General features: G+C 52.7%; 2 protein-coding genes across 6 annotated transcripts in view; one reads left to right on the top strand and one right to left on the bottom strand.

The window, feature by feature from the left end:
- Positions 1 to 25,239, top strand: part of LOC120389068 (CYFIP-related Rac1 interactor A-like) — a 36,727-nt gene extending 11,488 nt beyond the window's left edge. Inside the window, exons 1-12 of one of the 5 annotated variants that reach the window (XM_039511246.1) lie at positions 12,326 to 12,417; positions 12,630 to 12,710; positions 15,736 to 15,815; positions 16,979 to 17,100; positions 17,193 to 17,298; positions 18,930 to 19,066; positions 19,528 to 19,605; positions 20,186 to 20,302; positions 20,757 to 20,836; positions 21,224 to 21,350; positions 22,559 to 22,629; positions 24,454 to 25,239. In XM_039511246.1, the coding sequence (XP_039367180.1) occupies positions 15,743 to 15,815; positions 16,979 to 17,100; positions 17,193 to 17,298; positions 18,930 to 19,066; positions 19,528 to 19,605; positions 20,186 to 20,302; positions 20,757 to 20,836; positions 21,224 to 21,350; positions 22,559 to 22,629; positions 24,454 to 24,517 (975 nt within the window). In that variant the 5' untranslated portion in view covers positions 12,326 to 12,417; positions 12,630 to 12,710; positions 15,736 to 15,742 and the 3' untranslated portion in view covers positions 24,518 to 25,239. Of the gene's footprint in view, positions 1 to 10,562; positions 10,648 to 12,280; positions 12,418 to 12,629; positions 12,711 to 15,735; positions 15,816 to 16,978; positions 17,101 to 17,192; positions 17,299 to 18,929; positions 19,067 to 19,527; positions 19,606 to 20,185; positions 20,303 to 20,756; positions 20,837 to 21,223; positions 21,351 to 22,558; positions 22,630 to 24,453 lie in introns of those variants that run through there. The other 4 variants (XM_039511244.1, XM_039511245.1, XM_039511248.1 and 1 more) reach the window with 4 other exon arrangements.
- On the bottom strand, positions 10,167 to 20,743 carry LOC120389069. Its single transcript, XM_039511249.1, has 2 exons — positions 20,393 to 20,743; positions 10,167 to 12,649 (listed from the first exon to the last, which is right to left on the bottom strand). Exons 1-2 carry the CDS (start codon positions 20,529 to 20,531, stop codon positions 11,976 to 11,978), a joined length of 813 nt encoding a protein of 270 aa, XP_039367183.1. The 5' UTR covers positions 20,532 to 20,743; the 3' UTR covers positions 10,167 to 11,975.
- Positions 25,240 to 25,692: the final 453 nt, after the last annotated feature.

Raw genomic sequence — 25,692 nt, 5'->3', positions numbered from 1 at the left:
CTGACGGGGCGGTGTTAGCAAGGAGGATGAGAGTGGTTGAGGTGCCCAGGAGGAAGGTTATGCTAGTTTGAGAGCAGTGGCAATCCGGCTGTTGGGGCAGCTGATGCCCTTGTCCCATTCGCACACACGAGGAAACAGAATCAGAGTCAATTCGATTTAACCCCATCCAAGGTAACACTCACAGCTGTTCGTTTCATGGAATCGCTCTTCCAGATGGCAGAGGGCAGCTGCTCCAGACTGCCTACGGCCCAGTGTCCTCGACTGGGAACGCTGCCCCCAGTCAGCCCAAAGCCCCGTGGGTACGGTGCAGATGCCCATGACCCATTAGAGGGCTCCAAAGCCGCAGCAGCAGCTGTCGCGGGGGTTCCTTCGCACAAAAAGGGCACTTTCAGAACTGCCCTTAATTAACAAGCATCTATGCAGAGCCACCACCGTGCCGGCGATTTGTTAGTTAATTAGCTTACGGAGAGCCCCATCACCACGGCAGCAAGGTGCTCGTTAAGGCATTCAAAAGGGCATCTCGCAGCCAAACTGCCCACCCCGGGGAGCTGGTGTCGGCAGAGCTAATACCGGGGTCGGGGAGACTTTCGAGGCTGGAAGTGGTTGCAGCGATGCCGGCGTGGCTGATTATTTGGCAGGCGCGAATACCCGTGCGAAGGCTGACGGCGCTGGTAGCAATGGTGCCAACAGTGCTGCAGTAGAGAGGGTGGCAATGGATTCTGCAGGGCTCCCGGAAACCTGTTAATGGCAGAGCAGGAAAGAAGCCGTGAGCTTCTCCATTCACATACAGCGCCACTCCGCTGCCCTCCCCCCCCCACACACACACTGTGTAATGCCACTCAGAAGGCAAATGACGAAGGGAAGGCAGCCTGCCTAAGATAACTTGGCCTGGAGAGACAAATGGCTGGGATGGCCTTTGCCGGGGCTCTCTTGTGCTTTAGAGTGGGAAGGTGCCAGGATGCGCTGTAGTGCTGCCATCCTTCAGCCTGGCTGAGGGCAAAGCTCTGTCCCAGAGGGGATTAGTCAACACTTGGCATTCGAGACAAGCACTGAGATGCAGCGTGGGTGACACCCTTGTATTTCAGAATGGTGCCCATGAGGCTCTGGCATTGGGAAACATCTGTGTCACCTTGGATCTACTACAGCATAACCTAACATCTGGCGCCAGCTCCTCAGCTAGTGCAAACTGGCTTATCAACCGTGGAGCTACACCGATTTACACCAGCTGAGGATCTGGCCCTGGGGCGTTACTATGCCCCCATTACAACAGCATCCAGGAGCATGCAGAGCTGAGAGATGGCTGCGTTAGGTTTGGTATCTTACCACTGGGAGTGACAAGAACCATCTCTATAGGGCAGTGTCTAGGAGAATGAATAATTTGCCTCGCCTTAAAATTTTTGTCAAGACCTCATTTTATTCTCCAGCAACACAACATCCCCAGAAGGGGCACAAGTGATTTAGTCCAAAAGGAAACCAGGCTTTATTTTGCGAGAACTGTTTGAATACGGAGTCAGACCCTGGTAGCCTTTACTGTAAATAAGGCAAAATCCCTTTGCACTGTGTATTACAATTCCAGCCTGGCCTCTCTATCAGTCTAGTGCAACATCACCTCTTCCCCAGGAGGTTAGGAGGAAGAGGAGGGGGTCACGGCTCGGGGGCGAAGAAGAATCCACAACAATAGCTTTTTTTCAAGGAACGGCTTTCCAATAGGGTCCTCGTGCGAAGTTGAGGGCTCCCTTCTTGTCCTGGAGAACACGGCAGCCACCTGAGAGTTTTAATGAGGGCGGCTCTCTGGCTGGGTAGCTGCTGCCTTGCAGTCGCTCAGAGGCCTTCCCAGAATGTGTTTCTCTAACACACGGGCGAGCTGGGTGCAAAGTGCATCATCAACCCTAAGCCCTTTTGGATCGTCTGCCACATTAATTAAACCCGAGCAGTCAGCCTGTTCCATGCAAAATCTAGCTTGAATGGGAAACGTGCGGCCCAAAGAGACAAAAGACAGAAAACCCTAACCCAGGGCTGATGCTTCCTCCGCCTCTTACCCACGAGTGAAAGAATGAATGAGAAAGCAGCTCTGGGGAAGGCCTACGGGGAGGGCTTTGTTCTGCCCTCAGCTACACCAATCTGAAGGAACACCACCAGCGCCTCTGAGAGCAGAATTTGACTCAGAGGACCAGGCATAACTTTGGGCCAGATCCTGTGGGCTTTTGCTGAGCAAACCAGGTGTTGGCTTGCAGGGGAATTCCTCCTCTCCCCGCCCCGGGGATGATTTTTTTCTTACCTACTGCTCGGTGTAATCTGTTCCATTGGGACTGTGGGCCCCAGTGACAAGTCTGGCCTGCAGGGATGATGCATCAAGATCAGGGATGGGAGCAAGGGGTGGGGGTGGGGGTGGATTTCACCCACACAAAACCCAGTGGTGGAATTTTAAGCAAGGCCCCCCACCAGCACATCACTGATCCACCCCCGTCTACATCAAGCAACTAGCAGGTTGGTGATTATGCAGAGGGCTCGCCCCTGACACAGGACCCAGTGCTGTTCCCATTACAGTCAATGGAGCAGCCCCATTTACCAGCTGCGGCTCGAGCGTCCGCTGTAACTGTTGTCTCTTGCCCTGTACGTAGGCTGTACGTTCTTTGGGGCAGGGAATGTCTTTGTGTTCTGTGTCTGCACAGAGCCTGGCACAAGGGGACGCTTGGCCCATGACTAAGGCTCTTGATTGCTACTGCAATACAAGTTAATAGTAATTATAATCATCTGGGGACTTTACCCTGGTTGTTGCTTAGGCTGTATTCTGAAGCCAGCTCTGATGTCAGGTTCCTCGTTGGTTTCCTCATTACCAAATGCCATTTTCCAGGGGGGACACTGGTTCTACGTGGCAGCCCTGCTAACTGGAAACATGCATCTTTAAAATAGCAAAGAGTAACAATCCCATTTACCAGCTGCGGCCGCTGTAAATCTCTGGATGACGAGGGAGTCTCCCCTCTGGGTCTGACAACGTGTGGGACCCGCTGGAGATGAAAAACTCACCTACGCAAACAGAAATAAATCAGGGAAAACCAATGACTTGGAGACGTGTTTGGGAATTTCATGCCATGTCACCCAGGCCAGTTGCAGTCAGTTTTCTAATAAACGATAGACAGAGCGGGAAGGACAGTTCAGGCACTAGCTTAGGACCTGGGCTCGGGTCCCTGCTCTGCCACAAACACCTGGGGGTGACCTTGGCTAGTCATTTAGCCTCTTGAAGCCTTAGCTCCCCATCTGTCCCATGGGCTCCTTACCTCACAGGGGTGCTGGGAAGAGCTCGGATAATATGGTATCAGGGACCATATAAGAACCTAAGGCTACGTCTCCACTGCACCCCACTACACCCCGCAGGGAAAAGCAGGCGGCTTTCACGCTGTGGTGTGTAGCTACACGCAGTCAGTGAAAGGCTCTGGCGGGGGAAGGCAGTGGGGAAAGCTCAGCAGTGGGGAGCTACCGGATCCTTTCCCTGCTGCCGGAGTCCTTCCCTGGCAGCAGAGTGGCAGTGGGACACGACCCTGTTTAAAATGGCAGTGGACAGCGGGCAGACACTGCTTGGGTGTGCAGAGGGCTGTGTAGGGTACACACCCACAGGGCTCAGGTGTGTCCTAACTCTACTCATCTATGCAATGCCTCACCATCTACATTGCTATCTATCCCTGTGCTTGGGAGCGTGGGTGCAGTGCAGGTACCCAACTCGCCACAGAAAGGCCCGTGCACTGTAGCCGAATCTTAAGATAGATGCTGGGCCAAATTCGCCCCTGGCATTGCTGTATCAATATCAGTGGAGTTCCACCAGTGACAAATTGGGCCCAGTGTAGTGAGGAATGATTTTTTTTTTATTATTGTTATTTTGTAAAGAAATGAAAAACCCCATAAAAATAAAACTCACCCTCCACTGGATGATTTTTGGGTGGCGGGAGGGCATTTTGCACCTGGGTCAGCGGCAAATTAGAGCATGCCGGAGAGGGTGTTTTGTTAAAGACTCGTAGCCTATGGCAGCCCGCTGGGGAATTCCGGCTGTCCTGGGATCTAGAACGCAGGAAATGAGCAATCAGATATTAACTGCTGGGGTATCCGGGGAGCTGGTGGTGGAAATAGCTGTAGTTTGGTTCAAGGCTGATGTACCAGAGCCAGGGGAGTGTCACGGAGTCACCAGAGCGATGCTCTGGAACTACTGCATGCAAAGCCAGCCAGCACCCTGGGAGAGCCTCCTCTCTGTCGCCAGGGCAAGAAGCTCACACGGCTTCGACCTTCCTGGGTCTGAACTCGGAGCATTCAGCATCCCCTTCCACACTGTGCGCTTCCCACAGCGAGTCTGCCCAGCCGGGGCTCCTGGGGAAGCCAGAGGGCCCTGCACCCCAACTCCGCTGTCAGACGTGACTCTCAGCCAGCCTGTAAAACAGGAGGTTTATTAGTCGACAGGAGCACAGCATGAACAGAACTTGTTAGCACAGAAATCAGTGACTTTCAGCCAAGTCCATCTTCAGGGGAGGGGAGCCCAGAGCCTTTGTCTCGCTTCCCCGGCCAAGAGTCACCTGATCACATCCCCCTCCTGGGTCTCAGGTTATGAAGGGGCAGCCACAGCATCCATGCTGGAGCAGCCCCTGCAAAAGTCACACACACTTATTCTCACCACCTAGACATTGGTGCAATACATGGGGAAACTGAGGCACACAGCATTCATGCAAAACAGTAAGACTCACATAGGCTTACATACCACATAACAAGGGAAAATCCCCACTTTGTCACAGGGAGCTTCTTGTGAGGCGAGGAAAATTGCAAACAAAACCCAGTAGAACAATAGGCGAAATTCATCCCTGTTGGCTTCATCTCATCAAGCTTTCCAATGCACTAGCCAGGCCGAAAGGTGAATGTCCTGCCTGGAAGGACGTTTGAGTAGACACATACCCAATGCTTGTGGGAAAGCGGCGTGGTCTGAGGGGACCAAGCCCATGGGTGGGAGGCAGGTGGTCCCGAGTGCTAATCCTAGCTCCGCAACTTATTCACTGGATGGACCTGGGCAAGTCACTTTGCTTTCCAGGCTCAGTGTGGCTGCCTGTAAAATGGGGATCAGCCACCTGTCTCACACAGAGGTGTTGTGAGGATTAGCTAGAACGTTTCCGGGAGGTGCTGTGAATGCTATGTAAAGGCTCAGTATATTACACAAACACAGGGCTCCTTCCTTTCCCGGGAGGCTGCTGCTCAGATGTTAACTGGAATAGCTGAAGGAGATGATAGTAAAAAGAACAGATTCCTTCCATGAAAGGCTGGCTGGCTTCCAAAAGCCACCGACTGCTGGTGAAAAAAAAATAGAGGCAAATAAGGTGAACCTTCAAGGCGCAGAGCACAGAGGCACAGGCTGCAATGCTGGCCTCACCCACAGCAGGGAGAGCCGGACTGCCCGTATGGATAACATCAGACAAATTAGAAAATGAGAGCAGGCAGTATTGCAGGAGGCAGGGCCCAGCTCCTCAAAGGCACTTAACTCTCATTGAAATCACTGAGAGCCAAGCATCTCCGTATCTTTGAGGATCTGGGCCTAACACCCAAACTCTGTGCTCAGTGGCTCTGGACTGTGCTGCGGTTGCCTTTATTTTGGTATTTAATGTGCCGTTATAACGACAGGTAGTCACAGAAAAGCTGATTGTGTACAAATGGTACCTTCTTTCCCAGCTGTGTGTCATCACGGGCAGATCTGATGACCCTAGTGACAAAACTATGCTTCTAGTGCTTTTTATTCCCGTTTGGCTTGCAGAGCTGGTGCAGCTAGAGGAGACCGAGCTGGATGCGATTCTGGCTCATGCAGCATCAGGAGAATTATTAAGCTAGTCCCAGTGGCAGAATGATTATTACTGATGATGATACACAAGACTGAGAGAATCCGGCTTGGCTTTCAGATCCCAGGGGGAGTTGGCAGGGCTGGCAGCTAAAAAAAGGAATGTCTTTTGAACCTGCAAGCTGAAGAAAGCTACTAAAGAATTGCTGAGACCAACCCAGACTCCACAGTGCTGCTCCCACAGAGTCATTTCAGAGTAGGACTGAACTCTCGGAGTACCTCAGGGGAGGCAGTGACCTTTGTAAAAGAGGAGTGAAGGCCGGGAAGCAATGGGATCAAATGCAGTGGAAGATATGGACAGCGACTGGTCTGAATCGCTGTGTACTGATCACCTAACATTACTGGGCGTTTATCTGATGCCTGCATTTTGAGATTTGCACCGGCAAGGTGTGGTCCTGAGAGATGTTAACAATGCACAAGTCCCACTGATGTCAACAGGAGTTACAACATTCCACATCGGTTCTGATCCGGAAACGTATTAGAACTAGAGCGGGTTGACAATTTTTGTTGAAACATTTTGTGGGACAAAAAATAGCTTTTCAACTCAACTGTTTTTTGCAGAAAATTTCATTTTGGTCAAAGTTTTCCAAAGAAAAAACAGAAACTGAATGCTTTCTTTTTTTTTTTTTAAAATAAAAAATGTTCAGTTTTCAGTAAAAAATAAAAATGGTTTTCAGTAAAACATTTTGGTTTCAGAAATTGAACATTTCTCCTGAAAACCGATTTTAAAAAAACAAAACAAAAAACAGTTTTCAAGAGCAAACATTTTTCCATTCACAATTTGGGGGTTTTGTAAAAAAAAAAAAAATTTACGTAGAATTAAAAAACAACAACACAATTAAAAAAAAATGATTCCCACAAAAAATAAATGGCATTGTTTTTACCAGCTCTAAGTAAAAAAGTTGCACTGATTAGTATTGCGCATTTGTATGGCAGTAACTGTTGTGCCAGGTGATGTACAAACACACAACTGTTTTTTAAAATGGATTTTATAAGAAAGAAAACAATTTGTAAGAAAGCTAGACCGAGTTATCGCATTCTGATGGCTGATAGAAGCTGCAGCTACTCCCACACATGCTGTATTTTCTCTCCTAATATTAACTATGAAATGTTAAAACTTAGCAAAAGGACAACTAGCGCAGAACAGAGAGGGAGGAAAAAGAAAGTAAAAGCGGGAGGAAAGATGGGCGTGGCTTCCAGCTGCTGTTAATGCCATGAAAGCCACACGCTTCACAATGGAGTCAGTGAATTTAAGGGTCTTGGACTTTTCCAAAATGAAAAGAGTAGGAATTATTAATGTGAGTTGCATTGTAGTAGCGAGTAGAGGCTGCATATGAGCTTGAGGTCACGTCATGGTAGGTGCTGCACAAACACATAATATGAGATAGGCCCTGCCCCAAAAATTTACAATCCAGGGAGACAAAGGGTGGGAGAAAGGAAATACTACGACCTTCATTTTACAGCTGGGGAATGAAGACACTGAGAGGTAAAGGGAGGCTGTGGCAGGGCTAGGAACTGAGGCCAGCGCCTTCCCCACAAGTCCAACAATCCTTCTGCTGTCTGTCTTTCGCTTCTTGATTATGGGAGAGGACTTTTTCCCCTGCATGCCCAGAAGGGGGAGTATGGTTCCATTTTGAAAGGATGCTGCTGAAGTCGATGGTCACGGCTTTTGGGCTCACTATGCATATGGTGACACACAATTCCTTAAACTGTGAAGGACTCACCCAGAGCACGTTTGCTCAGTGCCACACTACCCGATGGTTTGCGGCTAGTGGCAGACCGGATCTCTGGAGAGACCTGATGGTTTTATGACAGCTGTTTCTTTATGCCTTAGCATCTCACTGACATCGTGCAGAGAGTATTTCCACCTCAAATTAGACAGAGTGTTGGTGAAAATCAGCAGTGTATAAGCATCACTACCCAGCTGTTTGCTCTGGATGGCAGGGATCTCTAGTTTAGCTCTTCTTTCTCCATCTGTTTGTACTTTTTCCTCTGTGACACCCAAAATTTCTAAAGAATCTCCAAGACTTCGCTCCCCTCCGAGCTGTGCAAGAATGAAGAATCGGTGGCCCTGTGGCAAAGTGGCTTCCCAGGACTGAGAAGTTTCCTATAGGAAAAGAGCAGGGCGCATTCTTGTTTTTAAGGGGCAAACATAGTGAAATCCATACCCATACCTGTGGAACTCCTTGCCAGAAGATGTTGTGATGGCCAAGACTATAACAGGATTCAAAAAAGAACTAGATCAGTTCCTGGAGGATAGGTCCATCAATGGCTATTAGTCAGGATGGGCAGGGATGGTGTCCCTAGCCTCTGTTTGCCAGAAGCTGGGAATGGGCGACAGGGGATGGATCACTTGACGATTCCCTGTTCTGTTCATTCCCTCTGAAGCACCTGGCATTGGCCACTGTCAAAGACAGGACACTGGGCTGGATGGACCATTGGTCTGACCCAGTCTGGCCGTTCTTATGTTCATATTGTGTGGAATCTTCCCTGACAACTTGAAATGGTGCTGAAAATAAACACACAAGAGAAAACAGAGGTAAAAGGTATTTTAAATCCTTTACTCAGTGAGCCGAGCTCATAGTTAGGTTTCAAACCTAAAATTCTGTTCAGTTTGCTACGGTTCGTATGATCCTGGGCTGAGTTATGGTTTCAGGCGGGAATCATGTAAGAAGAATCAGAGTAGAAAAATGTCCTGCCCACAATCCCAAATCCCATCCACAATCCCAGCGTGGCTAAAGGTTTCGGCCAAATGATCAATCGTAAATTGGTAAGAGATTAATGGAACCAGTTCACACCTCTTCAAGCTAATGACTCACTATGTCTGCAGGCTCAGGAAGACAGCCCTGTATTGAGGTCATATTCAGAAGAGGAGGTTGTTTTTTTAAGCAACCATTATGCCACCAGCCCTTGGTTCAAAACTCAGCCCTGACACACATTTTCTGTTTGAAGGGATGGCCCTGATTGCAATTCACATTGAGTTTTTGGGCAGATTCAAACCTAAACCACACGACTGTACTCTGAGCCCATGTGAACCAAAACCAAAGAAAGTTTTGCACCTCTCCTAGCTGACTGGCCAAGCTTCGGGCTGCTTTGTTGGTGGATGGTAGTATTGCAGTGGTATTTATGGGATGCCTGGTATTTATTTGGTAGACTGGAATGGTAACATATCTAGGAGTGTCAAAGAGAGCATGCATAGTCCGTTACTGACAATGCTCCATTTCCGACCACTTCTGTTTGTCTATGTAGCCATTCTTAATGAGAATTTATTAATTGCCTAGATACCGTGCTGAACTGCTGCTGGCCTGTTAATACTTTAGAGAGATTAGACAGATCCTTTGGAAGCAACTTAACTCCAAATGCAAAGAGGAAAGACCCCTCCTGATCACTGCTCCATTCTAGCCTTTAGATAAGGGTCCGACTCAGAGGCAAAAATACTCGTTGTCCCATTGTATATTTAGTGATGGATGCAACGACACTGCAGACCTTCAGCCTGCAACTTTACAAGCTGTTGAAGGGGGCCTCTCTGCCGTTCTCACTGACATACAGTTTTTAAGACATCGGCAGAAGGCAGTTCATCCCCAGTACAGAAGCCATAACTCATCTCTGCAGAGCGGCAGCGATAGTAACCTATTACTATAGCTTGACTGTTCCCTGGGCTAGCAGTAACTGACGCCTTTTCATGCGCATCTCGCAATCGAAATGGCTGATGATAGGAAACTGCGTCGTGAAATGAGTTCAAATCCCATGCAGCTCTGAGTGAGCAAGGAAAAGTTTGGATTGTAGACACGCGTCACGGCATGATTATTAACTCCCTGTTGTCATCTTAAAGTGCCAATCGCTTGGGCACGTACCCCTTGTTGCTCTCGACAGGCAGAGGAGCAACAGGCCCCTTATGCGCTCGATATGGGGCGGAGGGAGGATGTCTTAAGGAGAGATCTTAGCTGTTGCCATAGTGACGTGGAGAGCTCAGCACCAAGATGGAAACCAGGCAGAGATGCAGAGTTTGTACTGCAACTTGATCTCACACTCAGAATTCCCTCCCCATCACAAAGATTGGCCATGCTGCCTTGAGGACTAGGAAGGCACAGGGTCCAAGGTAGGAGTTAATGGAGGATGTGATGGGGTTGGTCCCAATGGGATGAGGATGAATCTGGTATCTAAGCCAGCCTGTGCAAGAGACAGACTCATGGCGGATGAGCTGTGGTCAGCTACAGATCCTGGGTTTAATTCCTGAGCAAACACTTGCCCCAACCCAGAGGAGTTAACTTCTTAGCCACAGGGGTCACCTCTTTGATTCACAGGAACATCGTGTTTGGAGACACATCCAAGGAGGTGATCTGAACTGGAGAAGCCAGAGTACAAATCAATGAAGTGTCCAGTGAGGCCACTGCCCGGGCAAACCCCCATGACGTGGCCTGCAGAGAGGCAGAATTTTAACTGCCGTTACCCTAATAGCTTCCTCCATGTGACCCACTCCAGACAGTTGCCCTGAGACCTTTGTGTCGGCCTTCGCTGAGCTCCTTGGTAGCTCCCCCTGGATGAATGGGAAAGGCCTGGACACAGGTAGTCACTCCCTGGGTTCCAACAAGGACACCCGGCCCCCACTATCAGCAGGTTTATAGGGAACTGCTTAGCTCATGAAGATGGTCAAAATTTGGATGCCTCCAGTGATGTTCTGTCCCTCCCCTTCTCACTGCAGATTTCTGCCAGCCGATTAAGTGATTTATGAGCATTACACAGCCCTGGTTCCTGCCCCAGAGATCACTGAAGCATCAGAAATCAAGGTAAAGACAATCATCTCTTGTTGTTCAGAGCAAACCAAACTGGGAGGCCAGCAATGGAGGAGGCTATGACCTTAGAGAGGAGGCTGTGATGTTTACTAGTGGGAGGTCACAGATAGCCTGGGCCCAGTCTCTCTCAGCAGGATGTAAGAGCACCTGTTTAAGTCTAATTCCCCTAGCAAGCACTGGATGGGCATGGGACGAGCACTGTTCTCAGTGGGTGAAAAGGGGGAGCGGACAGCTACCCTACCTATAGCAGGAGTCACTGAAGGAAGGTACGCAGGAGCACAGCTTCCAGCCCTGACTCCTGCCAGCATCAGCTAGAGAGTTAATGGCAGAGGAGCTCTGCTAGCTGCGGTCCTGGTGCCTCCCTGATGGAGTCATTTTTACAGGCACAGACTATAGTAACCCAGGCGGTCCTAGGCCTCTGCTCAATGCCTGTTACCAAGTAAGCCCTAGATCCTAGGGCCCTGGTATCCTGGAGTTGGGCTCCTTGATCCTTGGAGTTGATACTACCCCTGCCCTAGCCATCCTCTGGGGCCAATCAGTGATAGCAATAGACTGGAGGAGAAGATTGAGAGACCACTGGCTGTGAGGGGGCTAGTGTATCTTAAAATTGCAATTGAGAGAGGATGAGGGGTCCCTGGCAGGGGCTGCAGCAACTGGACAGCACATTAGGAGAGCAGCAGATGGAGGTTCAGGTCACAGGGTTCCACTCCAGCCCAAGGATTCATATGCTGCGTTTCTGGTCTGCAAAGCAAACCAGTGCTGGACTGACAAGAGGGATCCCTGCACCGAGCTCTGATGCCCCTTGAGGGCAGGTCCCACTAGGCGGAAGCATCATGGTCGTTCATGAAGGTGGTGGAGTCTCATGGTGGGACAGACAAGGAGCAAGACTGCCCAGTGGGTAGGGGCACCGGACAGGGCGTCAGGAAACGCGGCTTCCATTCCTGCTCTGCCACTGACTCACTGTGTAATGCTGGGCAAGTCACCGCACCGCTCAGGTACCCCCACTGCTTAATGGGGATAATGAGACTTCATGATGATTGTGAACTGCCCGGCGCTGGACAGCTGAAGAGTGCCAGGCCTTAGCGCAGACTTCTCACGTAGCGGTATGGAAACCCAAGGGGCGCATCAGGGAGACCTGTTCCCATTCGTTTGTGGAACCGTCCCAGGCAGCTTCACAGGGACTGGTTTGCCGGCAGCTCCGTTTAAGGAAGTGTAAAGGTCGTGGTATTATGGGGACAGGTGTTTTCCCATCCCAGGGCCCGCAGTGGCAGACAGATGCTAGGTGGACGCTAGAAGAGCTCCTGCCACCTGACCTCTACCCGTCAGGGGAACAGGTTCTCAGAGCAGCTGAAGGGGTGCCAGGAAAGAGCATCAGCATGTGCCAGGGAAGCCACGGGGCCTCTGCCGTTCTGCTGGGCTAGGAGGAAGTCCTGAGAGGCAGCACAGCTCGGGTGGAGGGGAAGATGCGAGAGGCTCACACAGGAAATTCGAGGCACGGAACGAGCTCTCCGCTTCCCCTCCAGCCTCAAAAATAGAAAAAACAGAAGTGGTGGGGAGAGCAGTCGCGCTTCCGCGTCCTCACGCAGACACCCAGAGGGAGAGGGACGCAGGCGGAGCAGACGGCTGTGCTGCGGACTGGAGCATGCCCAGGTTTCACCGCCACTCACCTGCTCTTGCACCCCGAAGTCCGTAGCCAGGTGGGGAGGCAGAGGGAGACTCCCCTGTATTTGCAGAGCCGATACCAGCTGTATCTGGCGCAAGCAGGTAAGTCGGCCCAGGCTGGCGAGCGGTAAGAGGAGATGACTGCGAGGGAGCCTTTGGCCAGGGGCTCTCTGCCGGGTGTGTGCAGGCTGAGAGGTGCAGGAGGGTGGATGGCTCTGGGCCAGGTGGGAGGAGGCACGCCGTGCTCCGGGCAGTGGCATGCGGTAGCTCTCGGTGCTTGTGCTGTTCCATTCTGTTCTGTTTCTCTCGCTCAGGTCTGCTGGCCATGGGCAACCTGATAAAGGTATTGGGCAAAGATTTAGAAAACTGTCCTCATTTTTTCCTGGATTTTGAAAGTAAGTCCCGCGCTCAGGGCCGGGGGATTTCTGTGCCTGCCAGGAGGAAGAGCCGCTGCTCTCTAAACATGACAAGACGTTCACACACTGCAATGGGCTTGACGGCCGGCCCTAGAGACCTCTCCGTGTGAGGGCAGCCACAGTGGGGAACAGGTCCCTAGCTCGGGATGGGCTGGCACTGGCAGCTCCCATAGGTTAGGCTGGACAGGTGGACACAGGGCCGGCCTTACGGGTGGGCAACGTGGGCGACCACCATGATGGGGGGGGCGCCAGGGTCAAGAGACAAGGAGTGGGGGCAGGCCTGGGGTGTGAGACTGCAGAAGGGAGCTCAGGGCAATGGGGGGGAGGGGAGGTTGCAGGGCCTCGGGAGATGGGTGGGGAGCCCAGGGAGGCAGCAGCGCTAGGGGCGATGGATGGGGGGCCAGGAGAGGCAACAGGAGCCAGAGGGATGGGTGGGGAGCCTGGGGGAGGCAGCGGGAGCCAGGGCGGATGGGTTGGGAGCCTGTGGAGATGGCAGGAGCCAAGGCGGATGGGTGGATAGGGAGCCTGGGGTGATGGGGCGATGGGTGGGGAGCCCAGGGAGGCTGTGGGGGCCAGAGGGGATGGGGGGATGGGTTGGGAGGGGGTGATGGGGAGATGGGTTGGGAGCCTGGGGAGGTGGCGGGAGCCAGGGGTGATGGGGGATGGATTTGGAGCCTAGGGAGGCAGCGGGGACCAGAGGCGCCAAAATACAAGTTCGCCCAGGGCACCATTTTCCCTAAGGCCGGCCCTGGGTGGCCACTGAGCAGGGGGGTGGGGAGGGGGCATTAAATAGACTCACACGTGAAACCACCATGTGATTTCCCTGCCACCTGTCACATCCCATCTCCATCGCCAGCCGGGCCCGGGGAGGGAAATCTTATCCCGCCCCCCATTGAACGAGCAGCTCCGGGCTCACCCTGGAGTCTCCGATGGCGAGCTCAGGGGCTCTCCTGGTTTTATCCTTTGCGGGGGGAATTTCCTCCACGCTGGAGCACCCATCGCTCCCCAGCCGCTGCCGGAGCAGAGCGGCCCCACGCCATTAGCGCTTGGTATTTATCCAGCACCCATGGCTCTGGGATCCAACTGCTGAGACAGATTTGCTATGGCGTGAAGCTTCCCAGCTCCCTGGGTGATCCATTGATGGCAGCAATGGAGGAGAAGTGACATCCCCCGGAGGATATTTGGGAGGGAGAGAGGCCGTTGCCCTTACCGCTAGGCTGGTCTGCCCCATGATCCCTGAAATCCCCTTCTCTCTTCACAAGCCTGTAGGACTGGGACCGCTCGTACACTTCCCAGCAGGCCGATAAGCCCCCAGTAACCCGTCTGCCTGTAACAGCCGGTCACATGCTGCTGAGGAAGGAGGAAGGAAGGATTTGTGCTGCCTCATTGTACCGCAGGCAACATCCAACGGCTTCAGGGAGCCAAACTCCCTCTGGCCCCAGCCCCTGGCGCTTGAGGATGGGTCAGGTCAGGGAGCGGCTCAGCGAGAACCAAACCAGAGACTTGGCCACGCTGGGAAAGCCACCCCACTGCTAGCCATGGGGTGAGGAGCCCCGTGGGCCAAACCCACCCAGGCTCGGGCTAGCTCCGTAAGCTGCCCCAGTGCTCCCGAGGGGGCAGGGAAGGGAACGAGGAGTGAGCTGAGCTCGGGGAAGCAGAGACCCAAAGGGGAGAGAGCAGGTTGCCAGAGAGATGAACAGGCAGCCAGTGAGAAGGGAAGGGCCTGAGAGAGGCAGGAAAGGGGGAGAAGACACCAGGGGGGACCAGGAATGTGGGGAGGGTGAAGGGGGGACTGAAAGTGGGGCTCACTCCTAAAATAACCCACCTGCCTCTGACTAACCCCGGCGAGCCAAGAGCCCCCGTGGCTGCCCCTCCTCATCCAGCCAGACAAGCAGCTCAGAGGCAGCGCTCAGGAAAACCCGAGGGGTGTAAAAATAGTGCCAGAGCAGCACAGCTCACCCGGCGGGGGCTGAGAGGCGAGCGCTCTGTTCACCACACGGTCAGGCTCAGAGAGGCCTGGGGGGAGCCCAAAATAGTCGTCTGGCTCTGCAGCGCTGGGGAGGCCCTTGCGGCAGGAGGCTGGAGATGGGGCCAGGAGGGATGGCTCAGCCCTCAGGCCCCATTCAATGACCCTGCCTGGTTGTCACAAGAGCAATTCCCCCAGCAGGGCCCCGGGTACCTCTTGATGGCAAGCAAGTCAGGAGAGTCCCTTCCAAACATGCTGCCAATTTGTCACAGAGCCTGGCCCAGACCCCTGTTCTGTCACCAGGGCTGGACACGTCCAAAGCTTCAGTCTGGGTGTGGGCCAGGCCGTTAAAGTCTCGTCCCACGTTGCCTTCGGGTCCCCAGAGCCGGCTGTAATCGTGAGGTAGCTGGATGTTCCACACTGCTGTGTAATCACCTCCCTGAGACTCAAGGGGCAGGTGTTGGCTTTGGAGATGAAATGAGACACACCCACCCCACGCAGTGGGACTCCAGGAAGCCCCGGGACCATTCCCCCTCCCCGCCCTTCCTAGAGAACAGCGGCTCTCCCTCACTTTGCTTGTCACTGTTGGTCACCACCCCCATCAGCCAACGCTCATCTCCATCTGGGGGCAGGAAGAGGCTGCCGCTCACGGGGCTGGGAGCAGCTGCCGGGCCGCCCTCCCGCGAGCCACATCTGGCTGCAGTCGCCATCAAGATCTTGGGAGAGTCTCGAATGAACCGCAGCTCCTTCTAATTGAGCAGCAGCACTGCTCGTTAATGTTAGAATTGCTGCGTGCTGCCATCGCCTTTTCCTCCCTTAGGCTCTTGCTTACGAAGAGCCAACGACCGGCACCTCTTACATGCGGCCACAAAGACTCAGGAGTTACGCAGCCGGCCAAAAACCTTGATGCTCTGATGCCCGAGGGGCTCTTCCTGCTGCCCAGATGTTGGCCCTCAGGCTACTTCTCCCACTGCTTCCTTCCATGAACGCCACCTCACTACCCATCATATTTTTTTCCTCTTGTCTCTTCTCTTGCAGGTGTCACATGGGGAACCTTCTTAAAGTGTTGACTTATAACGACCTTGAACAAGGCCCTAATTTTTTCCTTGACTTTGAACGTGAGATGGGATTTTTATTTTATTTTATTTTCCGCCCCCCACCTCCCACCCCAACATTCATGTCATTTTAAGTTGTCGTCTCAGTTAATCTCCCATGGCATCGTACGCATTCCAGAAATTGTAGTGATTTCCTCCCCGCTTGGTCTCCCGTAGGCGATTCCCTTCTCGGGAAGCTGGTCTTGCCAGATGTTGGGGGATTTAACAGGCTGGTTTCCAAAGGGGTGGCAGAAAGGGGTGGCAGGTCGTTCAGGGTGTTGGTTGGGGCATTTCAGAGCTGGATGGGGGCTTAGCTCTCCATCCCTAGTGCCGGTCCCATCCCTGTAAGGATATCCTTCCCCTGTTGATTATAACCCAAAGCCACCTACAGAAGCTCACCCAGGCAGGTCCCAGCCAGAAGCTTGAATTCTTAACATTTACCTGCTTCTTCGGCCCACCCATTATTCCGGAGAGACAACGTTAGCTAGCAGGGAGCTGTTCTCCTGTGCCATCAAGGCGATGGCGAGAAAGGACAGAGTGCAATCAGGCCAGAGAACTCTGCAGGGGAAGTGGGGCAGGAAGGGATCATCTGACGGGCCCATTCAGGAGCAGTAAGATTGGGAGTTGAGTCCAGAGTCTGGCCCAGTCAGGAAAGAAAGGGCTCCATTCCCTCCTCACGCCAGTATGATGCTGCTGTAGGACCATTGACTCCTGATTTGCTATGGGATCAGAACCAAGCCCATGGAGGGGAGTCATGGCAGCTCATTCCAATTAGGTTGTTCTCTCAGCAGGAGACGTTTCTTCCCTTTGATTTGCTTTGTGTTGTTTCCTTTGCACACATTTCTTTTCCGTTGGGAGCCTGCGTGTGTGACTAGATCAGTGGGGCGAGGAGAGCAGGTCTCCAGAAGGTTCAGATCTGACTAGAGGACAGATGAGGCCTAGCGCTAGCCAGGGGCCTGGCCCTATTGGTGGGAGGTTTTCTAATTCCCTTTAGCACGTCTCTCATCAGCACTTTCTCCACAGACTTAGGCAGAGGAATCGCTCTGTCTGCCCTTGCGCCCCAGACTAGCCAGTGCGTTTCCCCGGGTCTAACACTGCTCAGGGACCGGCCGCCAAAGATCTCATGCTTTCGCTGTCCGATGCACGCGCTGAAATGTTGCTTTTTTTGGGGGGGTGATCCGATGCAGATGCTCAGCCCACAGAAGCCGAGACAGCTGTGTGGAACCAGGTCAACGCAGTGCTAGAGGAGGCACAGGCAATCCTGGCTGAACTGCAGTCCTACACGGGGGCTGGCCTGGAGATTAGAGAGGTACAGCTCTGCAGCTCCTCCAGCCATCAGCCTGGGGACACGGGCAGGGATTCAGGCACTAATGATGAGCTTGCCATCTTGGTTCCTTGCAGGCAATCCAAAATCCCAATGACCTCCAGCTACAGGAGAAGGCCTGGAATGCCGTGTGCCCTTTAGTGGCAAAGCTGAAACGCTTCTATGAGTTCTCTCTTCGACTGGGTGAGCCCAAACTCCACTAATAACGCAATCTCCATTCCCGTCCCCCGAGCAAGGTTGGCTCCAGGCACCGGTCCAGCAAGCAGCTGCTTGGGGCGGCCAACGGTGAGGGGCGGCACGTCCGGATCTTCGGCAGCAATTCGGCAGCAGGTCCCTCACTCCCTCTCGGAGCGAAGGACCAGCTGCCAAATTGCCGCCGAAGACTGAAGCAACAGCAGTAGAGCTGCAGATCGCGATCGCGGCTTTTTTTTTTTTTTTTTTTTGCTGCTTGGGGCGGCAAAAATCCTGGAGTCGGCACTGCCCTCATGCATGCAGGTGTTGGCACAAAACTGCTGCTCTCGGCCCACATCCAGCTCCCTGCCCCCCCCTCCCCCTGCCCTGCACATCACCTGTCCTTTATTCAGAACAACCAGCGCATCCACTCAGCAAGGCCTGCAGCATTTGGCCTTGGGATTCAGAAGGGAGGATGGTCTCATAGTTAAGGCTCAGGAGTGGGGCTCCACCCTGGGTTCAAACCCTGATGCTGCCACTGTCTTGCGTGTCTAAAGCAAGTCACTGTGCCACTCTGTGCCTCCGTTTAGACTTGAGATTAGATGAAGGTTTCTAACCATCAGAGGAGTGAAGTTCTGGAACAGCCTTCCAAGGGGAGCAGTGGGGGCAAAAGACATCTCTGGCTTCACGACTAAGCTTGAGAAGTTTATAGAGGGGATGGTATGATGGGATAGCCTAATTTTGGCAATTAATTGATCTTTGACTATTAGCAGTAAATATGCCCAATGGGCTGTGATGGCATGTTAGGTGGGATGGGATCTGAGTTACTACAGAGAATTCTTTCCTGGGTGCTGGCTGGTGAGTCTTGCCCACATGCTCAGGGTTTAGCTGGTCGCCATATCTGGGGTCGGGAAGGAATTTTCCTCCAGGGCAGATTGGCAGAGGCCCTGGGGGATTTTCACCTTCCTCTGCAGCGTGGGGCACGGGGTCACTTGCTGGCGGATTCTCTGCACCTTGAAGTCTTTACACCATGATTTGAGGACTTCAGTAGCTCAGACATAGGTCAGGGGGTTGTTACAGGAGTGGGTGGGTGAGAGTCTGTGGCCTGCGTTGTGTGGGAGGTCAGACTAGACGATCATAATGGTCCCTCTGACAGGAGTGGGGAGATGGAGAGGCTAGATTCACTGATATATGAAAAATGGATTGGCTAAAAGGGGCTGAAAAGGACACAACAGATCAGATTATCAGCTCCGTTCCAGTGACCTCAGGTGACTGGGTGGCTGAAATAGGCTGGCTCCCTTCCTTCACTGAGCCATCTAGGGGCTGCTCACCTTTGGAATGAGATCAAGAGGATTCACCCAGGAAATAACCCCGCTGTTAAACGAGAATAAAGAGATTTGCTTCTGACAGCTTGCAGGGAGGGGAAACACCATTGGTGTCCCGGAGAGAAAAGCCCCTGAGTGCGGGAGATGGAGCGGTTATATCCCAGAACCTGCAGTTAAGTCTGCTGCAAGCTAAGTCTGAACTGCTCCATACTGGGGAGGGGGCTGGAGGGGTTAAGCCTGGAGCGCTGTAATCGCTTTGTGTTCGCACGGTGACATGACACCCTGCAATGCATCGTTTTTCTCTCCTTCCGCTCCCAGAGAACGCTCTGCGCAGCTTGCTGGAAGCTCTGACCAGCCCACCCTATGCCCCGACTCAGCACCTGGAGAGAGAACAAGCCCTAGCAAAGCAGTTTGCAGAAATCCTACACTTCACCCTCACCTTCGACGAGTTCAAGGTAGGGAAGCTTTGCACGTCCGACTGGAGACGGAACACGGGAGCTTTGAAACTCGGCTTTCCCAGGGCCGCTCGGTTGATAGAGAGTCAATGCTGCATGATGTATTAACAGCCCAATGCAAGCCATGCTGTGCAGGGAGTCAATATTCCCTGGCATGTTCCTCCTTGTAATCTGAGTCATGACTTGGTGAATTATCTCTGGTTTACTTGACATGCAAGCATCAACCAAATGAACCGTTAGTTAAACAGGCAGTGGAGCTAGACTACATGAGGTCCTCTGGACCATTCCCACCCATCGCCGCTGGAGTATCATCCCTTTTATCCACTCCTCTTTTCAACCATCTCTTGGAAAGCTGGCCCTCAGTTTAATAGATCCAGATCTAGAACCCATTTTGCCCTATGGGAACGTTACCAAAAGCAGCTGATCAGACCTCCAGTCTTCTCTGTCTATGTTTGCTGCAGATGACCAACCCTGCCATCCAGAACGATTTTAGCTACTACAGAAGAACCCTCAGCCGAAATCGCATTAACAATTTACAGGTAAGAGGTTGGTCCCCCTCCCAAAGGGTTTGAGTTCCACTGTCAGAGCAGTGTGGGGATGAAGCCTAGCACAGAATGAGCATGGATATGGAAGTCTTCTTAGCCTTGCTAGCCCAGGTTAACGCTGGGTAAAAAGCTTTGGGGGTGAACTCTGCATAAACTGCTAGAAAAGTAAGATGAGAGATTCTTGCAGAGGCAGTGGTTGTCACTAGATGCTCTACCAGATGGTTGGCAGAACTAAACATCTCGAGGACCAAGCAGTGGAGGACACGGGCAGTGGGTGGGCCTCTCACAAAGTGATGTGCAGAATGAACTGGAGGATGGCTGAGTTAGGTCCCCTTGCCCCCCTGCAGCACCAGCAAGGCTTGGGGTGAGCAAACCTGAAGCCGGTCTGGGTTGAACCCCCAAGTTCAGCAAACCCAGACCTGAACTGGGAGGTGTGAGCTGGTGAGGTTATAGTCTGGCTCTGTTCAGCACATTCCAACATGGCAGATTAGGCTGGGCTAGACATTTTCAGCATTTGCCCAGTCCTGTTGGGATTAACGTGAGCAAGACGTCTTTCGCATCTCATGTCCTGCAGTTGGATGCCGAGAGTGACGTTAACAATGAAATGGCCAACAGGATGTCTCTCTTCTACGCAGAGGCCACGCCTATGCTTAAAACTCTAAGCAACGCCACAACCAAGTTTGTTTCAGAGGTGAGTGAGCCCCAAAGACAGAAAGAGAAACCAAAAACTGGGAGAAGGGGGGGCCAGAGGAGAGAAATATAGACAATAACCTAGATGTACCTGTTGGGTAAACCAGTGAGACTCCACTGAAGTCAATCAAGCTGTGCCCAGCAGCAAGAGTCACCACAAGAGAAAATACGTTGTGAGCTTTGGAAGGATTCCTCCACGAATTCAGCACATCTCCAGCATCCCTGGTCATGGACGTCCTGCGTCATAAGAAACAGGCATGTCTAAGCCACAGGCATGGAGAGCTGTCCATTAGCAGCACAGGCAGGGGAGTTTATAGAGTAAGACCAACTGGACAGGGATTAGGGAAATAGCGATACGATGAAGTGATTCAGTTCCTAACTGACGCCTCCTCTCCAGCGAGGGGCACACGGGATCAGGAGGCAAATCTATTCCCTCTCTTGTTCTCTCCTTTCAGAACAAGACCCTCCCCATTGAGGACACAACTGACTGTCTGAGCACCATGGCCTGTGTCTGCAGGGTGATGCTGGAGACCCCGTGAGTGTTTCATCCTGGCCCGTGTGCCTAGGCGCAGAACCCGGGCTGGCAGATGGCTTCTAAAATCAGAGGCCAGCAGGAAGCCAAGGGGCGGAATTCAAGCACAGTACACTGGGAAGGCCGGGACTAAGCGGTCACCTTGTCAGGAGTGAATCCATGCAGTGCCCGAGCGCTGAGAGGTCCTTGCAGGTCCCCAAGCCCAACTTTAATAGGCACCCATATAGCAGGGGCATGGACGGGTAGAATCTCTCCCACCTGTGACACCCCCTCTCCCCCATGGGACACTCTCTCTCATCTCCCTTCACTTGCCAGCAGCAATAAGGACCCCGAGTCAGACCCTGCCAGACTTCCCTCTGCTTGTCACTTTGACCCCTCTCTTGATTTCAGGGAATACAGGAGCCGGTTCACCAACACCGAGACCCTTCTCTTCTGCATGCGAGTGATGGTTGGCGTCATTATCCTCTACGATCACGTTCACCCTGTGGGGGCTTTCGCAAAGACCTCCAAAATCGATGTGAGTGACACCTTGGTCTCAATAGCTGGCGCACTGCCCAGCAAAGGGGCACTGAAAAAAAAATCATGAGGGAGTGAAGCCGTCTGAGATGGGGGCCTACAGGCATAGGTTTGGTGGTTAGCAGGAGCTGTCCTGCTGGCCACCTCCTGCATCAGGGCAGAGTGAGAAAGAAGACACTTAACCTCCACCCAGGTTCTACTGGTTCTTCTGGGCTGAAAGAGCCCATCACAAGTAGCTGAGCAAGAATCGCTCCTGCTCTCCTATCTCTGAGCAATGAGGTCTTGGTCAGCATGAAATACGCACGGGGTGACATCCCGCAGAGCCAAGCTTAGCAAAGCGCTTACTGGCCAGCAACTCACTTTTGGCTTTCCAGGCTGCCCAAAGAGCATGAGTCCTACCACAGCTAGATTCCCATCTGCAGTAACACACCCCAGGACACACGAGACACACCCCAGGACAGGGGACTCCATGCACTGCACTGGTCCACTGGAGCAGCTGTCAGCCAGCTGACAGACACAGCAGTCAGCCTAGAACGCAGTGCGGGCCAGGGACAAATCCCAATCCAGGATTTTATGAATACGGTAGGAAGGAAGCGATGGAGATAAATAAATGGATGGAGGAAGGAACTAAGGCTGTCTCATGACTATACATTTCCCACCACTGGATGCAGCTCCCCTGGGGATAGCACCGGTGAGAAATCTAGAGATGGTCAGTGGCTGGTGTTTCAACTCTTCTCAGAGGAGGTCTTAGAGGACATTGTGGTTAATACACCAAGGGCCTTGTCTACACTGGAGGTCCCACCACTGCAGTGCTGCAACCAGTAGCAGCACGGGTGGGACATGTTAAGAAACAGAGGGTATGTCAACACAGCAAATGAAGGTGTGATTTCAGTGCTTTAATCTGGATCCTGGGTACGCATTCAGGTTGCTGGCCCACCATGTCTTCCCTGCTGTTGTTAACCGTGCTAGCTAGACTGAGGCAAAGGTGCTTGTGCCTTCCTACGCTACAATCACCCCTTCGTCTGCTGGGTGGAGACAAAGCCAAAAAGGAGACGGACAGAACAGCCAAGACACAGCTGGGAAGTGTGAGGGGAAGGACAGGCTAAGAGAGGCGTGGGTAAGGGAGCTGCTGGTCCCTGCTCCCACCTGCCACGTGCTCTTTTCAGTGGAGCACTGACCCGCCTGGCTCTTTCTGTTTAATCCTGGTAGATGAAAGGATGCATCAAAGTCTTGAAAGATCAGCCTTCAACCAGCACAGAGGGGCTCCTGAACGCACTGAGGTATGTACAGCTCTGTCCGCCCCGACCAACGGCTGCCTTTGCATGTTCCGCATTGAGAATGGGGGTGGGGGCGAAACAGGAGCCGTGGTCACATGAGCTGCCTTTCCTGTCCTCCTTCACTGCTGAAAAGCCTCAAGATTCTTCTTTCCCCTCAGAGCCAGCTCAGATCGCAATCGAGGGCAGGGACTAGGTGGTCAGGTTTGGCGCAGGAATGCTGAGAAGGTGGAAATTCCACCGTGCTGACAGGGATTTTAGCAACTGTGTCAGAGAGAGAGACAGAGAGACGAGATTTTCGCGGCCAGCTGAGGAATGTCAATGAGAGTTGTATGTCTTTGGTTACATCTACACAGTGATTGTAGTGCAGGTTGGCATATCTAGCAAATGTAGCTGGTGCATGGAATCATGGTCATGAAGACCTGGTGACAAAGGCTTGCTGACCCCAGGACAAGCCTGTTAGTGACTCTGGGTACATCCTGAGGTTGCTGGCCAGGGTCTGTGCTGCTGTGTCTTCACTGCTATTGTTGCCCGCACTAGCTAGGTTAAAATTAGTGCAGACATGCAACCCATGCTACAATCACAACTTCACTTGCTGAGTAGGCATATTCGAAATCCCCTTGTCAGCTTTGATAAATCGTGTGTGCGTCTGTATACACAGAGAGTGTATTTGATCTAGCAGAGAACGGTCTAACAGGGTTGTGATGGCAAAGACCATCTCTTACTATGCGTATGTGCAGCACCTAACACAATCTCAGCTAAGGCCCCCAGGCACTGCAGGAATACACATAGTAATCATGCTTTCAAGTCCCTGAGTCAGCCAGTGCAAAAATTGTGTTTCTGGTGCGCGCCCATTGCTCTCTCTGAGGCATTGATAAAAAAATGCATGAGACTAGAACTCTTGGTTCCAGCTCCAGCGGGCTTCCTTTCAGGTGTCAGCTGTAGCACACCCATGGAGGCGTTCTCCCATGGATGTTTAGGTTGATCTCAGCTATGATCTGCTCCCATTAGATAGATCCTTCAGAGTGCTGATCTCCAGCGTCTTTGAACCTGGTGTCCGATGCTGCTGCTCTGCTGGCCTGGTGGCTAGGGAAAGGGTCAGGGTTCAGGGGTGTGTCGAAGCACATCTCTTGCAGCTGAATTCTGTTCCACAGCACATTTCCCATCCCTTGGATTCGACCCCGTGTCACACACAGGTTCTCAGTCTAAATCCCACTTCACAAGAGAAATGGCTCCTCCATAAGGGGCATCAGTCCTACCTTGCGTGGTAAAGTCCCGCTTCTATCTGTGCCTTGCCGTTCCCTTCTCTGTCCTGAGCGTTCACTGTTCAGAGGTTTCCTGGTGGGACAGGATTAAAATGTGGCGTCAGCGTAAACACCACAGTGTGAACGGGGGCACCAGCGGTGCTGTGACTCTCCGTGTGGCCAGGGGTGAGTCACAGCACCGCTGGGTGCCTCCGTGAAATGGGGCTGGCATTGCCTAGTAGCATCGGTCTTGTCCTCTCTGCCCAATGGGGACACTACACCAGTGGCAGAGAGAGAGTAAGGGCTGGATTTCAGAGGCGTTGAGCACCGACAGCTGCAACTGACATCGAATGAGAGGCCCAGCACCTCCCACAACCTTGCCCAAGGCCACCAGTGAGTTCATGGCAGAGCCAGCGTCAGAGTCTAGGAATTACAGCCCCAGTCCTGTGCTCAGACCACTAGCTCATTGTGCTGCTTCAAGGACACACTTATTTATTGAGGGGGGAGGTCGGGTCATGAGGCTTAATGGCTTGAAAAGCACCAGGTGGACTCTTCAGGGGCATAAATCGCCCTGCTCCGTTTGCAGGTACACCACCCGGCACCTCAACGACGACAGCACATCCAAGCAGATCCGGGCCCTGCTGCAGTGAGCGCCTCGAGAGCGGTGGGGGATCTGTCCAGCTGGGGCCTGGAGGCTTCACTTAGAACTGTCAGCAGAAAATTTTAAATGTTGCCATGTTGCTATAAATAACCATGATCATATTCCTCATTTTGTAAAGAAAGGGAAAAAGTTTTAAAAAAAATAAAAAGACAGAAATACAAGAACAAACTAAGCAGCCCACAAATCCGCCCTCCCCCACGTCCCCCTCCGCCCCCACCTCCCTCTAAAAAAGATCAGTGTCCAAGTCTGACAGGCTGTGTGTCACCCACTCCGTGCATCTCCGTTCCCCCGCCCCATCAGTGGTGACGTGACATGCCCAGTTCTCAGCCTGCCTGAGCTTGGGGTGGGGGCTAGGGGATGGAAGCCTGGGAGCAGGGGGGCGTCCCATGGTTCCCACAGGGGTACAGTGTAGGGTCACTTTATCTGGACTACGCCCCTCAAGTGCGAAGGGAGGGGTCCAGGGCAGGGCTGGCAGGAAGCCTCCCTTCCTGACAGATGTAAATAATGTGCGTGAATCGCTCCAAGGGTCCGGCTGTGACGATGATGATGATGAAGAAGAAGGCATCGTCTTTAAATCCTCTCGCACTGAGTCCATTGAAAATAGCTCAGTGGTACCTTTTAGATTTTTAATATAAAACAATTAAAATCCACTCACCTGTTATTTTGTACATTTTTGTGTGAAATAAAATAAAATTTAATCTGTTTATTGCCCGACTGGCGCCGTCTCTGTTACTTGGCCTCGCTGGGGTTTGCTCTACAGGGGGAAGGGGTCACCGGCAACACCCCCCTGCAATCAGCTGTCCATCGCCCCCTGGGCAGGCTGGGCCCGGAGAGGCCACCCCCCAGTGACTGCTTTCCCTGCGTTATAGCAGTGCCAGCCTGTGCTCTCAAAAGATCCACCACTATTTCGTCCCCTTTCGCTGCAAAATGTTGACGGCTCCCAACAGCCTCTTTCTCCCCTCCCCCCGGCAGAGATGCACCGTCTTCCTCACGCCAGAGTCCTTGATCTTCCTCCTAAGTGTGGCCACCTGACCCCTTCCACCTGTGCCGCTGCCTTCCTGCTGCAGCCGGGAGCCCTCGGTCATTGGGACTTCGGGGCCAAGGATCCACACTCTGGCCTGGGTCCACTCCTGAGTCCAGCTGGCAAAGGCTAGCACCGGAGTA

Source organism: Mauremys reevesii, linkage group 23 (assembly GCF_016161935.1).
Source record: "Mauremys reevesii isolate NIE-2019 linkage group 23, ASM1616193v1, whole genome shotgun sequence".
Taxonomy (NCBI): domain Eukaryota; kingdom Metazoa; phylum Chordata; order Testudines; family Geoemydidae; genus Mauremys; species Mauremys reevesii.
Note: the sequence above shows the minus strand (reverse complement) of the source record. Positions and strands in the feature narration are given on the sequence as shown.